This window comes from Buteo buteo, chromosome 3 (genome assembly GCF_964188355.1).
Source record: "Buteo buteo chromosome 3, bButBut1.hap1.1, whole genome shotgun sequence".
Classification (NCBI taxonomy): Eukaryota; Metazoa; Chordata; class Aves; order Accipitriformes; family Accipitridae; genus Buteo; species Buteo buteo.
The window spans coordinates 19,515,751-19,533,557 of NC_134173.1; the positions used below are offsets into that span (position 1 = coordinate 19,515,751).

The window sequence follows — 17,807 nt, forward strand, 5'->3', positions numbered from 1 at the left end:
CTTATTTTGCAGATATAAAGATACAGTCCTTGAAGTATTTTCATGGCTTTTCTGCTGTTGTCAAACTTAAAGTAATAAATAAATAAAAATTGGATGCTAAAAATATTCATGAATAGCTTCAAAGTGGAATGACTTAATGTTAGTTTTCTCCTGCTTTCTAACCTTTAAGAGTGAAGTTGTTTCACATTTCACAGCTTTACTTCATTGCTGTGGGGGCTGAAAATGGATATGTGTATTTGTTGTAAGGACAAGTTGGTGACATTCACAGTCACATGGCTGCAGAAGGTGAAACTTTAGGAAAACATAGGATCCCCAGTAAAGCTTTGGCAACTATCAAGGTAATGTGTAAGCTGTGACAGACTCTTTTGCAACACTAATTGTGTAACTACATCTCAGTCTTAAAAGGGGGGTGGTTTTAAGCTACCTTGTCTCTGGTATGCTAGCCTGATTTCTGCACTATGAGAATGAATTGAGCGGCTGTTAGATATCTGATTCTGTAAACTGCAGACAACCAAACTGCCAGGGTGGAAACAGTAGTACAGTTTTTCTATTTGATCCATATTGCTGCAAACGGCAGCATATCTAGCTTATCTTGTGTCTGTCATCTCTTCTTCCCTCCCCTCCCACTGTCACTGCAGTGTCATAAAATTTCTTTCTTCTGCTTCAGCATGTAAAAAACTACTTTGATTACTTTTTATTTATTTGCTGTCTTCCTGTAGCTCAAGTGTATGTGTGTGTGTGCCATCAGACTGCATCCCCCTGCTATGTGATGACATTGGCAAGTGATTGCACAACCGAAAGATTCATTGCTATAGCAGATGCAGTTGTGAATGAACAGTCAAATCAGCTGTAACTTTTAAATTAAAAACTTGTCAGTGAAGAAAGTAAAGCACATGAAAGCAAAAAACAAGGATAAGAAGTTGTACAGTAATATAAAAATAAAGCCTGATATAACTGAAAGGTGAAAGAATACATTTGTGGATTCTGTAATAGTATTCTTTCACATTCATTTAATAATTTTCTTCCTGCTAATAAAGTTTTTTTAAGTAAACCCCTGATTTTTTAAAGTAAAAAACTGATGAGCTCTGTATCTAAAGCATGTTCATCATGATACACTAGTTGCAACAACCTCACTGTGCACAAGTCCTAAAATACATTTGAAGTGCGGTCAAATACTTCTCTTTTTGAGAGCTCTGGAAATGCTCAGAGTGACTAGAAAACTAAGAGAGATAAAATCAGGTACATGGAGGCCTTTTCTATATGCAAAAAAGAAAGTAGCTGAATGAACAGAAAAACTTAGTAGACTGTATTAAAAAGGAAGTTTATTATTAAATGCTCTGGGCAAATGGTGAGCTAATGTGAAAGAGTAATGTAAACTGGTGAATAATTAATCAGAAAAGATAGAAGAAATTAATGAGGTTTCTTTATTTCAGAAAATAACATTTGTGTTGAAAAATTAATCTAACCCTGGAAGAGAACTCCATAGTATAGGGTTTTTCCCATTTTTTTGACATGAGTAAATGTTCTGTACTGACTCTTCCAAGCAGCCAGTAAATATTCTTTTCCATATGCATATAATGAGAAAAATGGAGCAGAGGTTAACACCCTCGGTTCACTGGGGACTCATGTGGCCTCTGCACACTGTCAGAACGCAAAGGAATATATACTGTTATTGTGAAATCTGGATGAATTATGGGAATTTACTGAGACGCCAAGATTTCCCTTCATGGGCTACCATTCAGAGGAGAAAAAGACATGTGGGAGGAAAGAAGAGATGCAGGACTTGATGCTCACATCTGCTCCAGTTCAGTGCTGCTAGAAATCAGATCAGTCTGCCCCCATATTTCATTTCCTTCTGTAATCTTGACCAATAATTTATAATTGGTATCAGCTGATCATCTGGCGCTCTGTTTCCATGGCAAAATGAGTGAGCAAAGAACTTGATCCTCCTACTCTTTATGGTCCAAGAGACAATAAAACTTTGAAAGACAAAGATCTCTATTAATTTTTAATGAAGTCTCTGAAACATCCTCCTAGTCAATCTCTTTTCATTATTTCTGGTATGCCTTGGTTTTTTGGGAAACAGTGCTTTAGGAATCCATGTGAGCTGCGATGCAGCTTTGTTAATTGCAGGCAGCATCATTATGATTTTTTTCTGGTATATCAGCTTTCTTCAAGTCTGTATTCTAGGTGAAGGTGCTTGGAGAGGACCTCTGGAGAGCAATTCCTGAGTCGGAAATAACACATATGCTGCCACATCCCTTTGCAAAATCATGCTCATAAACCAGTCCCTCAGCTCCAGCTGCTCCTTCAGTCCTGTCTCTGCTCTGGGAGCTATTCTGGCAATGCTAATGTTTTGCAGAAGTGACCGGTACAACTCTAACAGGAGTCAGGGAGGCTTTTAATGCCGTTCCCGCTCCTCTCTCGTTAGGAACACTACAGGCTCTAACTTAGCAGCTTTTCATGGTGCACGCTTCAATTTTGTGTGTGTTTGCAAAACACTGGTTGCCCATTCAGTTTAATGTGCAATATTAGTAATATGACCGTGTGAGGACAGTTTTAATTAGTGAGCAGAAAGAGGGTGATTCCTCTTGTTAGTATGTTCAGCGACTAGTCTGAAAACCAACAGATTGAAACTGGATTATTTTTAAGGTAGACAGCATTGTAGCCTGTGGCAGGAAGATGACAATAATTAAAATTGGTGTTTTCAGAAAAAAGTAAAAGACCTAGTATTTCCCGCTGTATTCAGCATTGGTGCGGCCTCATCTTGAGCACTGTATGCAGTGCTGGGCCCCACCATTTAAGAAGGATGTGAAGGTCCTTGAGTGCGTCCAGAGGAGGACGACTAAGCCGGTGAGCGGGCTGGAAGGCATGTCCTCTGAGGAGCGGCTGAGGACTTTGGGCTCGTCTCATCTGGAGAGAAGGAGGCTGAGGGGAGACCTCATTGCTCTCTGCAGCTTCCTGAGGAGGGGACGTGGGGAGGGAGGTGCTGAGCTCTTGTCCCTGGGATCCAGGGACAGGATGCGTGGGAATGGTTCAGTGCTGCAGCAGGAGAGGTTCAGATTGGATGTCTGAAGCATTTCTTTACCAAGAGGGTGGTCAAACCCTGGAACGGGCTTCCTAGAGAGGTGGTTGATGCCCCAAGCCTGTCAGTATTTAAGAGGCATTTGGACAATGCCCTTAGCAACATGCTTTAACTTTTGGTCAGCCCTGAAGTGGTCAGGCCCTTGGACTAGATGATCGTTGTAGGTCCCTTCCAACTGAAATGGTCTGGTCTCTTCTCCTTTCCCTTCCTTTCTCTTCCCTTCCCTTCCCTTCCCTTCCCTTCCCTTCCCGTCCCGTCCCGTCCCGTCCTGTCCCGTCCCATCCCATCTTGTAGGAGACTTAGATTTTCAAGAGGGGGAGCTGTGGAAGGGGGTCATTCAATCTAGCAAATGTTAGCAGAGCACAGCAGGCCTGTTGTCATCCTGATACTTCTCTGCTGGCCCCCTCCACAAGAGTGTTATACTGGCTGTATATTTATGACAGGAGAATTCTCAGATCCCATGGTGGCAGCTTTTAGTCTTTTTATGTGACACCAGTGGTTAAAAAACAAAAAAAGCTTAATAATTCTCACAGGTTGCCCTTTGATAAAACCAGGGAGACAAATAAGAGATCATGAGGCAGGGATGTAAATCAAACAGGTAAATTTACTTTCTGCTAACAACTGCAGCACATGTGCAGTCAGCAACCTAATGAGATTAAAGGGGAATGAAGCTTAAAGTTGAACAGGGATATTTTTAATAACTTAAGAGAAAATAATCCATTTCTACCACAATGAAACCAAAAGCTGAAAACCGGATGGTTTTTACTCTATGTCATTTCTAACAGCATGCTAGAGTATTTTAGGTACTTTGCAAAAACAAGAGCAACCTCATGTCGCTTAGGTACCTACAGACTAATAGATGCTATGACAAGTAAAGGACTATCATGAAATTGAAGGAAGTAATGGCAGAGCGATCTCTAACTGAGGCTTCATAGTTACTAAGTGTTAGATTTTATACCTCAGCTATGTTCTTCTTGCTAACTGCAAGTGAGGAGAAATTTCCTCTGCACTCAGACAATTGTATCATCTCCATGTAGGATTCTTGCACCTCTGAAGCGTGTCATTGTGTCACGTTGACCTGATGGTCTGGACTGCCCCAGCAACGGCATAAGGTCCTCTCAGAAGTCATCTCCATTTCGGAGGAATCTTACTTATCCAACTCTTTGTGTTAGGTTTTTAGGTTGCTCGTTTCCTGCCACCCCTTGCACTTATTTTCTTTTCAGCTAAATTAATTTCGGCTAACTTTTCTCATGGCATTTAACCTAGGGATTCAAAGGAAACGAACATCTGATAGAAGGTATTTTATGGCCTGCCTTGTTTGAGCACTTGAGTTGTGAGACTGTTGTCAGTGTTTTTCTTGGCACAGCCCAGCCTCCTGCAGTACAGTGGTAGCTGAGAGCAATACAGTGGTAAACCCACCAGCAGCAGAATGTGAGCCAGTCTTTGTTTTAATCTGGAGAGCAATCAGCATTGCAATTAGTATCCAAAAACTCTCTAGGACACATGCTTAACGGTTTGGCTTTGTGTTTTATGTTGGTTTTGTTGGTTTTTCTTAATGAATAAATCATATGAGATCTCCAAATAGCGATTGGCACATGAAACAGAAGGAAGCCTGTGGCCGGTCGAGTACTAGCATACCATGTACAGGGTCTGACCAGCCTGCTGCAGTGTGCTGACAAAGGGCACCCAGCCGAGAGGTAAACGTGGGAGCACTCCACTTCAGCTCCTTTTTGCACTGTTTCGATCTGAGCAATACTGTCCTTTTCAACGCTCAGCCAAGGTAAGAGTCTCCCACGCTGGCAAAACAGTACCACAGTTGCCTCCTGCACCTGAGAGAGGTCTTTGGTGGCCACACATCCCAGCCGCTGAGTAGATAGCCTCAAGCAGCATAGGGAACTAGTCCTCTCCCCTCCCACATGTACATGGACTGTTTGCCACCCAGGAATTGTATCATATGCTCCATATATGAAAAAATTAGAAGCGACATCTCAGGGCATTGGGACATTTAGTTTGCCACTGATTTCTACTGCTCTTCTTTTTCGACTGGGTGCTGTAGAATTGAACAAAGCGCACCGAGGATAAATCAGGGTGTTTCTTTTGGCCAGTTTTAATGAAAATCAGCTGGGGGGTGAGGGAAGATGTTGCACACGTGCCCCTGATGCCCGGAGTCTGCTTCCCGCAATGCCCATGTGCTCTTGCCTCTTAAGCACTGGGATTTTCAGGCAGGTGATGGTGGGGAAGGTTAGACATTGCGTTCTGTCCTGGCCCGCTTGACGCTGCATAGCACAAGATGGGCATGTCCGGAGCAGGTAGCGTAGGCTGGGAGCTGTTTCATGTGGAAGAATTGAAGGTCTTGGTGAATGGTCCCATCCCTGCAAATGTGGCACTTGGATAGTTTTGAATTGGGAATGGGGAGGGGGCTGGGGGGTGGAGCGGCCCCCCATGCACTCGCTGAAGCGCGATGGGCACTCCAGCTTGAAGCATGGCATTTCCTAGTGACTGCATGCCTTTACTTTGCATCAAGAATCATCTGGCTTTGTAAAATGACAGTAATTTACAATGTCGCTTGCTGCAATTGGGGGAAATATTATTCCCGCCTCATCCACAGCTGACTCGAAAATCTAGACATGTCTTTTACTTTCTGTGATTATACTATATGCTGGCTATAGAATCAAATAAAAAGTAGTTTGAAGTGGCGATCTGTTCATGCTCCAGCCAGCGACAGCTGCAGAGAGAGGGAGCAAATATGTTTTGAAATAATCACTGAATGTCAGCCTGCTTCAGTCTTTTCAGCACCTTCTTTTGGTCAGGAATATTGTGGAACATATGGATATTTGTATGCCTTTCTGTAAACACTTTGCTGTCAGTCACCAAGTATTTATGAGCATTATGGACACATGTAACTGTGAGTGTTTTACAGCAATCAATGAATAGTGAATTAGTGCTTTAGCCAAATCCCTATACAATGTGTGCGTAAGTGAGAAGCAAGTGAGAAGTGTATATACTCGCAATGGAAAGTCTCTTTGAAGATTTCAGACCAAAATGCACCGACAGCTGAGGTGTCCTCCGGTCTCTTCTGCTCGCTTTGGCTCTGCCTCCGTCTGGCATCGCATTCCCAGGCCACATTCCCATTTTGACCTGAAATAATTTGTGCTGCGGATGGGCTTGTCACTTCCACAGCACAGTGGGGGCTGGCGTGTGCAGCACCGTGGGTGTGGAGGGGAATGTGCTCACTTCCCCTTGGCTGTGCAGCATCAGTCCTGCTCCACACTTGGAGCTGTGGGACACGGGCAAAGCGAGCTGGATGTTGTACTGTCACGAGTCTGGCAGTAGCACAGCTGAGCGCTTTGCGTGATAGCTGCTAAATCCCAGCTAAATGTTATGTCTTCTGCGTGCTGCCCTGGGCAAGCTGGAATTTGCCCTTTATTAGAACATCAACGAACAACAAGAAACAGCGGGGGCTTTAAAAAAGAAAAATTGGCATGAACCAACATTTTACATTTTGCACATATCCATAATTTCTTAATGTTGAATGTTTTATGCAAGCAATGAGGCACCAAAACTTGGCAATGTGCATTTAGTTTCAAATAGCTGCTCTCTCTGCATAGCAGGGTTTGGAAAGCAAATGTTTGGTTAATACGTGGTTAAGCACTGTTGCAATATGGAAAGTGTTCTTCATTGCAAGGTATCTTTCTTGAGAAAGCGCAGTGTACTTTCGGTTTTTGAATCTGTGCAGACATAGTTTATAAGCAGTGATTAAGATTTTACAAATACTTCAGAAGCCCTTTGAACTTCCATGTTGGGTAGGTCAGTGCATGCTAAATGTTTTTATAAGTATTTTCTATGCATTTTTGCTTCCCTCTTCCTCCCACTCTTTTACTTTGCATGAACAAAATTCTCCCAAAGTGCAATTTCAGGTATTTTGGGTAAAACACATGGCATGCTCTGCATGAACTGAGAGGACAGTCACATTAAGGCAGTGCAGGATTAAGACTGATCATGCACAGCCCTGTGGATATTAATATTACTAAGTTCTTTGGGGTTTTTTTGTAACATAATTTATTATAATTGTGGGTGAGCATGAGGTGAGGAAAGGACTAAAGGCACACCTACCAGTGCTCAGCAACTCGCATACTTTACCCACAGCAGAAGTTTGCCCTAAGGGTCATATCAAAGTTGCCAGGTGAGCCAACATCATATCTAACTTCTCTTTTGAACCAGACGGGACAAGCCATGCCAGCCTGAATACAGAATGTGAGCGTCCCATGTTCACTGAAGCGCTGGTAGTGACTCAGGCCCAGATAAGTTAAGTGGGAGTTTCCCAGCAGAGTGAGTACAGAGGCATCCTTAGTTCAAACTGAGAGAGGACAAGGGGCCTCTTTAACTTGTTTCCAGCTGCAACCATTCCCAAGACCCACTTCCAACAGCAAGGATCAGTAAGCACATCTCCAAGGCAATCTGGTTTCTAGTCTTTGGTACCCTCAAAGTTTCCACTATTTCGGGATCACAGAGGGGATGCTAGTGTTAAACAAATCATTCACAGCACTGCATAGCACTTATGTGGTACTGCTGGTCCACGTTTCCAGGGGACCATGCTCATGATTCTTAGGTCTGATTTGCCTCCAATCCAAGTGATTGCAGTGGCAGATGAAGCCCATGGGAATTGTGCTGTAAACGTCTATGGTGATGCATAAATTACTCTCCAGTATTAGATCCACTTAGAAATATCAGATGTCTTACAAAGACCAAACAAGATGAATGGAAAGTATTAGCATCTATGCATCTCTTCTGGAGTTTATCACCTGTAAAGTGTTAATAGTGTTACCTAATTGCAGTTTTATTAAATCAATTTGTTAGAAAGTAAACAGGTGCTATAGAAAACCCCTGAGGGAAGAAAAGAAAAGATAGTATAGTATGCAGTGAATAAGGCTTTTGAGAAATTTTTAAAACTATGATAAAAAATAAAGTTTAAAATATTTTGTTTATCCAGTATTCAATATAAAATCAAGCTTTTTGCAGGGCTTTAATCTGGAGGCATTGTTTCACTTATTGTTTAACATAAGCTTAACATTGTGATATATTGCTGATGCCGAATTAATTTGAGTTCTGTTTAAAAAAGACTGGGTGTTCTTTTTTTCCCTGTTTTTTTTTCCTCATTTGTTTGTTTGTAACAAAATACTAACTATTTTGAGTTTGAAGTTTATTGTTTTTCATGCTATATGTGGAGTATTTTATATACTATTATGCATGTTGCTTTACACGTGTGTTACTATATAGTCTGCTTTTTTTTATTGAAGTCATTGCAATTTGAATTCTAACAGCTCTGCTAGCTGTTTCTTTATTGTTTTATTCTGTAAACCTGAAATAAAGAGGAAGGTAATGTGTCTGCTATTCTAAGGAAATCAAGTCAGACCAGGTAAGGCAGTATTAACACTTCACTGTTCACCAAAGCTTTGTGCATTCAGCAGAAGATGAATAATTCTAATTTGTGAGAAATGGTTATTCTAGAAAGGAAAAAAATGAAAAATTTATTTTCAGAAACTCAAATGCTGATTTCTAGAGCACCAAGCAAGAATGTAGTGTTTAAATTATGCTGGCTTCACTTCTTCAAGGCATTTGGGTTTTATTTCACTGCTAGTGAGTATACATGAAGTAAGAGAGCAGTTTTAATGTGTATGTCCACAGCTAACTCTATTCTCAATGCAGATAAACTGGGAGATCTTGCCTAGTAATTTCTTTAGCACCAATGAACTTTAGAAATGGACCAGGGTCACACAGTCCCAGAAAAAAATCTATGTAAACACAGAAAATGAAGATGATCTCTTTCTAAAGTAGTTTAAATTTAAAGTATACAGCCAAAAGCAACAGGGGAACACAGACTGACTGGTGAGGAAACTGCTGTATTAGGAGTCAGTTGATAGGATAAAACAGTTTCACATATTCATGCAAAAGTCATAAAATCCCTTTTGTCCCACAAAATTTATTTTTGTTACAGAGGACCTCTTGCAACCCTAACTGTAGTAGTCCCTTGCCTTAGAAGTTGCATGCAATGGAATTTACTTGGTGAAGGGAAGGTAGAAAAACATTTCAAACCCATAACTTCTTGGGGGGGGGGGGGGGGCTGGGGGTCCTGTTTTCTTCTGCATTCTGTAAGAAAGAACAAAAGGGGGAAAATAATTCTAAAGCTGCCACTTACTGTAATTACATTTCAGAATATGTTTCTGGCTGAGTTACAAGCTTCAATCAGAGGCATCTATTACAATTAAAGTTGCCCTGTAGGTAAGTTAGTTTAGGTGAATAAATGATGCTGTACTAGTTGTAGATCAAGGGCTATGACCAATTCATTGCACGCTGTGATTCTTGCAGGGATTTCAAAAAGCTGTTCCTCTAGATCTCCTGAATAGGTTTCCTGTGCTTCTGTTTTAACTTTGTCATTAGAGAGCCTCTTTTGGAGCAAAGAGCACAATGCATAGACTGTTATCAAATGCAAAATATGACCATGTGTGAATGCGCAAATAAAGTGAGAAATGTTTGTGGAATGATTGCAGTATTTACCAGTCTTTTTTGTGCTGCCAGAGATAACAAGTGGGAATAACTGATTTTTGTTTCAGCTGTTGCTGTGAAAAACTGGGGAGCAAATTGCTTGGGGTCGAATGAAGCAGTTTATTATTCTGCTTTACAGAAGAATATACATTTCACTATTTTCAAGTGATCTTTTGTTTCCTTTTTAATTATCACACTGAGGTCAATTTGTTTTCCTTCTCATGGGGAGACAGGGACAGCATACATTTGTGACTGGTTTTGGTGAATAAACTATTCATGTGCAGAATTTTTCCCTGCTCTGTGGTTAAGTATCACTGTTCAGGCTTGCTATTGCTAGCCTGAACTGTACATTACATCTTTCACAACAACATGCTAAATGATTTATTTTGAAAGATCAGAAGCACTTGGTTTGGGTTAGTGGAAAGAAATGTGAGCCGTGACAGAGGCAGTGCTCCCGCAGGGGTCTGCCCTTGTTCTGGGGAGTGGGATACGTGAAGGAAGACCCAGCGTGGCTCCACGGGAGTACAATGTGAGGAAGGAGAACCTGGTGTGACTAAGAAGTGCTGGCATTTGACAACTACCACCTTTTAATTTGTTTGTGCGTGAGTGGTTGAATCTGATGGACTTGTGCTTTAAGTTCAGAAGTGATGCAAAATTAATTTTAGATGTGACTTCATACCTGTGTACAGAAAAAGCTCACTTAGACAACTATTGCATAGAAGTAATCTGATCCATTTTTCAATATGAGACTAGCAAATTTATACTGTTCTTACACTAACTGATACTGGATTCAGGGTTTTTTTCAACTATTTCCAAAAAAAGCCTGAGTGATGCTTTCAGAATCAAGAATTCAGATTTTGTTGCCACTTATTTAGTAAAACCATTTTAATAGGCATGTTTCCGCATAATGATCAGGATGAGTGAAACTAATTCATTATTGGTTTTGTGAATCCTGTTGTTGGGAATTAGGTTCATTAAATGTGTACTTTTTACTGCTTTCTGCCAAAGGAGAAAGTGCCGACTCAGTGCCTTGAACTAGCTAACCTTCATTGGCAGTAAGAGCTACGGTACTGCAAAATGAACTGACACACGTCAAGCCTGTATTTTCTGTAATGTTAAACAGATTGACTATGCTGCCATATGCCAGTTGACTCTACAGCATGCTTTACTTGAAGCAGCGGCACAAAAACCACACAAGCAATCCAGCAAGGACATTGCCATCTAACTCTTTTACAAGCCTTTCAATGACTGAATTTTTTTCTGTGCTTCAGTACAACTCGAAGCCATTAGCAAAAACATTTTCAAGCTACTTAGCTGCCATATAGTGCATGACCATTCAGGGTTAATCTGTAACAGCAAAGAGCATCAGAGGAGGAAGTTTTCTGGCTGCATGATTGCAATTTCTTTCTTTTCCAAGAAGCTGCAATTTCAAACCTTAAGTTGTTTTCCTTAGGCAGCACCTTGTCAGTTTATTCCATGTCTATGTCTGACCATGGGAAGAAGAACTAGAGCTTGAATTTTCCCTCTCCTGTTTTGAAACAATTCAGTAGTACTTCTGAGTCCATTTCATAATTGTGCTACGGGACAGTATCCCACAGACCTGCACATAGCTCACTGCTTCCCATGATACACACATTTGTACATGTTGAAACAAACATTAAAGCTAGCTTTCTGGTCACTTCCCTTATTCCCACTTTGGGCGTGTGTTATTTTGCAAGATACATGGCAGTGGAAAAGCTGTGTCAGCAGCAGTGATGGAAATGTAGGATTTGATCTTGGACATAGGAGCAGGCCAACAAGACTCCTGACAGTGGTTGTGTTGTAATCACATTAGAGACTTTCTAGATACTCCAGATCTGCCGTTAATGGCAGCAGTTGCAGGTATCTCCTTCACAAATAGCTTTTTTTAGGCTTCAAAGCTGCTAGTGTTAGGATAAAGAAAGGCTAGAGGTGATCTCTTCTTTTGCATCTGTAACACAACCTGTCAAGGTTTTCTACCAGTTCAGGCTATGAAGAGCTAGTCTAGCGCATTCACCTATGACCAAGGAACTATACAGATGCCTCACCTGTCCTCAGAACTGATTATGGACATAAAGCCCTATAAAAAACTAAATTAAAATTAAAATTGGAGCTGCATATTTAAAATGTGTTAAATTCAAGATTGGCAGGTACATGCTGTACACTTTCAAATAATTAAGATTATATCCTCTCATTAATAGTTAAAAGTTCTGTAAGTCCATGCAGCAGCTTAATAAACTGTTCATTGTGCCACTAAATCTGAATCCAAGCTTTTCATTTTAACAGTGAACCAAATTCAGACACCACATCCAAACCCATAAAGTCATATTTTCCAGCCTAAACAATTAGATCTGCACAATGAAGCAGTGCAATTATTTTTCTACATGAAATTCATCCAGCCTTACAAATCTCTCAGAAGAGAAGAAAGGTTTTCTTGGCGGGGACCTAACACTTTACTTATTATTTAAATATTTGTACTTAAATATTAGTACTTAAATACCCAGAAAGGTATTTAAGAGGTCTAGTTGAATAAAACATATTAACAGTTAACATAATAAAAAATATTAAACTATTACAGACTTTCTGGTTGTTTCTCTGTGTGCCAGGAATGATTAGGGCACACTTAGGGGTGACATGAATGCTGTCTTGTCTTTGCTTGACCTCCTTGGTGGAGCTGGATGCTGCTGTCTTTGCAAAGGATGCCAGTAAAGGGATTGTGATTTCTAGCCACTGATCTTCTAGGGACTCAGCTGAAATCCTTCTTGTTGAATTTGAAGATTGTTCCTGTGTTGCTTTCTACAAAATGGATTCAGAATTGTGTTAATCAAAACACTGAGTATCACTAAAACATGAGTATGTGAGCTCTGAGTGAATAATGACTTATTCTGAATTTCTGGAGAGCAAAAATATCTGTCTGTCTAGATCTAGATCTGTTGTTGGTCATACTTCTCATATTGTGAAGCTTTCTTATTATTGGGGTTTTGGGTTTTTTTCTTTGCCTTGAGCTAACTTTCTGTTACAGTTGAAAATGTCATTAGAAGTAACAAATGTTTCTTTGTTTTTTTTGTTGTTTTTTTTTTCATCCCATACAGTGTGAAAGGAGCAGATGCTGGCAACGTGATCAGACTATTTGTACCAGATATTGGGATGTTCATTGCTAGTCTGACAATATGGCTCATCTGCCGCAACATGTTTCAGAAGCCAGTAACCGAGGATGCAGCACAGTGCAACATGCAATTTGAAAATGAGGAAATGGTATCAAATACACATTTCTATCTGTATGGCTTTTAAATAATAGTGAGCTTTGGCATTCCTGTCTGGATGTGCTCTGAAATGGTTTCATGAGGACTGGGTATGTTAAGAAGTGAACTTTCTTTCAGGAAACTAAACAATTGTTTTTGAAGTAGAAAAGCTACAGCTGTTACCATCTTGAGAAAACAAAGCAGAATATGAGAAGTGGTAGACATTCTACTGAATTTTTCAAATTGTTTTGAGTTAAGAAGTGATTGTGACAGTCGATCACAAATTGATTCTTCACCAGAGCTGCTGGTTAAGTCCGACAAGGTTGTTTTGCTACATACATTGCTCAGTTTCTTAGATAGCATCCATATTTCCAAACTTGTTATCCAAGAACAACAGCAGCATCTGAGTGATTATCAGAAATGACTCTTAGGAGAAGGGAAGAGAGACTGTGTATTACATTCATGGAAGGAATTATCTAAAACTGTGGTCATACTGAGTGAGCTTGAGGATAATTTTGGGGAATGGCTTAGCTGGAAGTGTTGATGTGTTTGCTGTGTATTTTCCCAGTGGGAAGAAGAATGGCAGAGATACCAAAGGCAGAAAAATCCACAGAAAAAGGGAAACAATTTTATAATATAAAAAGCCACAGTGGGAATTTAGCCCAGGGTGCAGAGAAATTCCTACTACTGATCTTAACATGTTTTTTATCAGACTGTCTAGCATGCCTTGGGTCTCATTTTCTGTCTTCTTTTACGTATGGGTGGAATGTTTTTTTCTTTACTCTCAAAAATCTGTTTTTAGGGGAGACGCTTACAACTTGCACATTTCAAATAGAAATTGCACTTTGAAGTGGGTAAATTATTTAGGGGGACCAGCTGCCCATTTTGGTGCTGCTATAGAGAGGAAAAAAAGCCTCTCTGCATGTTGCCATGTTGTCTGGATTGTGGTATTGCCAGAGTTTCTAGCACATGAGAGATCAGTATCAGGACTGTGCCTTATACTCAGTTGCAGTTGTAAGATTGCAGCTTTTTAACTACATGTTGGAGGATATGTAAGTCTGGGTCTGATGAGTGTGTGCAAGGTTTTGCTGTGTCTCCTGGAAGCTGGTTTTGTCAGCTTTAAATCTGCTTTATCATTTGAGCTGTGCAGAATGGATTTAGCAGCAGGCTAGAATCTGGGGCTATACCCATAAGGGGAAATGTTTGAAGTATTAAGAAGTGTGGCTAATTAGAGTTGCATTTTACCAAAGTGGGCTCTAACAGACTTCTTTGAAGCCCTTGATCTCCTGGAAAGAAAGCATGCACGTGCGTAAAACAGGAGTAATCTGATGGCAGAAGCTCAGGAGAAAAACATCCAGATTCCTCTGAATCTAATGATGATGTTTAGATACTCACTTTTTGTTTGGTTCAGAGGTGAGCCTGGGCCTGGAGTCTGGGTCAAAGGGAGCTTGGTCTCCCAGAGAGGATGGGTGCTGGCTTCCAGACAGGGTTCAATAGTCATTTGCCTGGAATGCAAGGAAAAAAACTGAGCTAACAAACACTGATTACATAGCACAGAGTGTAGCTTTAAATTGGGTTGGTCCTAGACTGGCTGCCTCAAGGCAATCCAGCAATGCAACTAAATGGGCCAGAATATTCCACAAAAAAAAAAAGCTTGGGGGAAAAGGGGAAAACTTTGACTGCAAAGAAATATTGATACTGGGCAAATAGAAATCTGCATAAATGTGTTCTACTTCTTCACATCAGAGCTCAGCAAATATTATTTGTGTTCTGTAAACTGTATGTATTACAGAATATTTAGTGAACACAGCAGCTGTGTTTAGATTTAGTGACACCCAAAACTCTATCACAGGCATTTTTTTAAAAAAGGGATAATGGTTACTGTCATGTGAGGTGATCCCCAATGCTTTAAGGAATTCTGATCTTCACAGCTGAAATGATGAATCTGCATCAGAATAATCTGCTTGTTTTTTAAAAATGGAGTGAAATGGAGAGTGGAAAATTAAATACCTATTAAACACATTTTTCCAAACTTCAGCTTTCTCTTTCTAGGTGTCTGCACATAACATCCTGGAATCATTTCTGCTAGTTAGGAGGAGGCTGCAGAAGCAGCTGAATCTGCTAGGAATATGTATTTGGCAGGACTGACTGTAAGGAACCTAATGCATATGCAGAGCATGCAGCTGAGTGTCTGAATTTGGGAGAATATTGGCATGATCTAAAATGAGTCCAAACTGTGTGGGTTTCACATGATAATTTTCAATTCTTCCTTGGTAGAATACACTGGAAAAGGGAAAACTAAGTAAGTGATCAGTTCTTTGAATTCTGCATTAGCTGACTGATGTCTGTGGCTGCGTGTTGGGGAGGCTTTCTACTGATGCTGTAACTCCAGTGAATTAGAAAATGCGAAATGAGTTGCAGCAATGACTGCCCTACAAACAAACGCTTCAGGAGAAGTGTTGAGCTTGGTACTGTGCCTCCAGAGGAAATAGTCCTGGGTTTGTTAGTCCAGCCACGTAGCCAATTTCAGAGTGGAAGAGCTTTTGCTGTGAGTCCCTGCCACCAGTCATCAGAGGTTTGTGGTACGAGATTTTGTTAAGAATGCATCAGCTGATTTGAACAGGCTCAACAGAGCCATAAGAGAAGTGGCTTTTCAGATTGCTAGATGCCTAGCCACAGATGGCTCTATAAATCAAGAAATCAGCAGTGTGACTTCCAGGCAAAAGCAGAGAGTTTGTCTTGCAGCTTTACCTTTTTGCATGAAATTATTTACATTGAGCGATTCTCAGACCTCTTTGCTTTTGGGGAGAGAGAAATACTGTGGAAATAGGCTTAATTAAAAAAGAAAGATTAATCTATCTATTCCTTCCAATATTTATGTATAAGAAGACCTGTTAAATAATTGTTTTAATACTTCTAAAAGTGACCTTTTCAAAGCTGCGTGAATCCATCACGTTTCAGTTGTTGTATGGGCATGCTGAAAAAATGCCTGGAGTTGAGTAGTAGTTTGTGATATTCAGTTGTGTGCTGTACTTCGTCATGGCAGTAGCCTCCAGAAACCAGCTGTAGAGTACAATGGATCAGATTGCTCATGGCTTGAGATGCAATTCAAAATAAGAAAAAGGATCAGAATCCAAATTAAGGACAAGAAGGATTCATGGAAAAATGGATGTCCTTCTTCATTACACTGCATCCAACTTTAAGGGAAACAGATCTCCATCAGAAAAGTGTATTCTACAGAACAGAACTGGGGGGGAGGAGGCTATAAGGCAGTGAGAGACTCTCAATTATTTGCAAGTAACGCTATCCCAGGAATAAGCAAAGAGTGTGGTTTTAATTAACAGTGAGTCATGAAGTAGGAAGGTCTGCCAGATACCAGGCTGCAGTCCAACTCATTACCACCCCTAAATGGTTGCACACTTGGAGCAAACGTGTCTGCAGGCCTTTTTTATTAGGGCTCACAAAATTTAAAGCAGGTGAATTCAGCTGGAGACAGGCCCGGATAGCAAATGCCGAAAAGCACAATGCCAGTCACAAGGTGTAAAAGGTGGAAGAAAATAAGAAAGAACAGTTAACTCCCAGCTGCATCTGAAAGTATGACATTTTTGATTTGGTGCAGATGGCGGTTTATATGCCAAAATGCAGATACAGTATATACAGTCTGATAGGTTTTAGAAAGGAAGTAGCTTTTTCTTGAGACTGTGGCTGAATTGCCTAATATTGTAAGTGAGAGTGGTGGGGAGGAAAATCCTTCTGAGATTGCACAACTTAAACTTTAGAAGAAGTGTTGGTCTTAATTGAAATACACGGTTGTAGTCTTCAATGCAACTTCCTCCCATGGCACTTGCTGCCTTGCCCATTCAAGCTCGTTTCTCATCCATGCTCTTCTAGAAAGCAAATGTGACCACTGCGTCTGTACTTTATCCCATAATCTGAGGCAAGCTTGATCCCAGAGCCTCCACCCCTCCTCTTTTCTGCGGAAGGCAGAGATTTGTTTGGGATCTCAAAAAGGCAAAACAAAAAGAAAAAGAGAAAGAGGAAATTGTTTTAAAATAAACTCAAGTTTGGGAAGACTGTGAGGGGAGCTTGGCTTGGAGTCAAGATACTGGACTGGAGTCAGGAGGACCAGCATGGTTCTCACTTCGGCCACAAACCTGGTTTGTGTTCTTGAGTCTATTACTTCATCTGTCTCTCGGCTTCTGTGTCCCTTGGCAAATAGGAGCAGTAAAAATGCTCAGTTTCCTAGCTTTGTCATTCTAAACAGTGACAGGGCTATTTGTCCTACGCCTACAATGGGTATGTAGTACATTGAGAGCTCTCTTTTGGTCCAGGTCTCCAAGTGCAACTGCAATACATACAGGGCAGACTAGATAGGCTCTGAGAGCTACACATGTCCCATGCTTCATGCAAGGACTTCCTGGTCTAGAAATTGCCCATTTAGACCAGTATCCTCATCCTGAGAGTAGCTGGTACCTGCTGGATAAGGACAGTAAGCAAGGAAGGGAATACCCTTTCTCCCCATATCCAATGTTACAATTTGTCCTGATCTCTCCTAGTGAGAGACTGGCTTTAATCCTAAAACATGTGGTTTCAAATCCCTTCCAAAAAATGTTGTTTATAATTATAGCTACTCTGGATAATCTTGTTAAACATATAATTATCCAGACCCTTTTAAAACCTCATTAATTTCTTGGCTTCAGTGGCGTCATGAAGCAAGGACTTCCACAATTTAATAAGTGCTCTCTGATTTTATGTCAAATTTAACACTCTCTAATTTTATGGAAGGTCCCTTGTATTACATGTTATAAAACAGAGTGAGATGGTATAAGGGAAATCAGATGTATTTATTATCTTGCATATTTGTCCTTTTAAAGGTAAGCAATCCCTGTTCTTTTTTCAACTTCTTTTGTCATTTCCAT

The 17,807-nt window shown here is 40.5% G+C and overlaps 1 protein-coding gene across 2 annotated transcripts in view; it reads left to right on the top strand.

The window, feature by feature from the left end:
• The window catches only part of PIEZO2 (piezo type mechanosensitive ion channel component 2), a 312,188-nt gene that overhangs the window by 159,701 nt on the left and 134,680 nt on the right, over positions 1-17,807 (top strand). For both annotated transcript variants that reach the window (XM_075022962.1, XM_075022964.1), the window contains exon 5: positions 12,739-12,901. In XM_075022962.1, the coding sequence (XP_074879063.1) occupies positions 12,739-12,901 (163 nt within the window). The remainder of the gene's footprint in view (positions 1-12,738; positions 12,902-17,807) is intronic.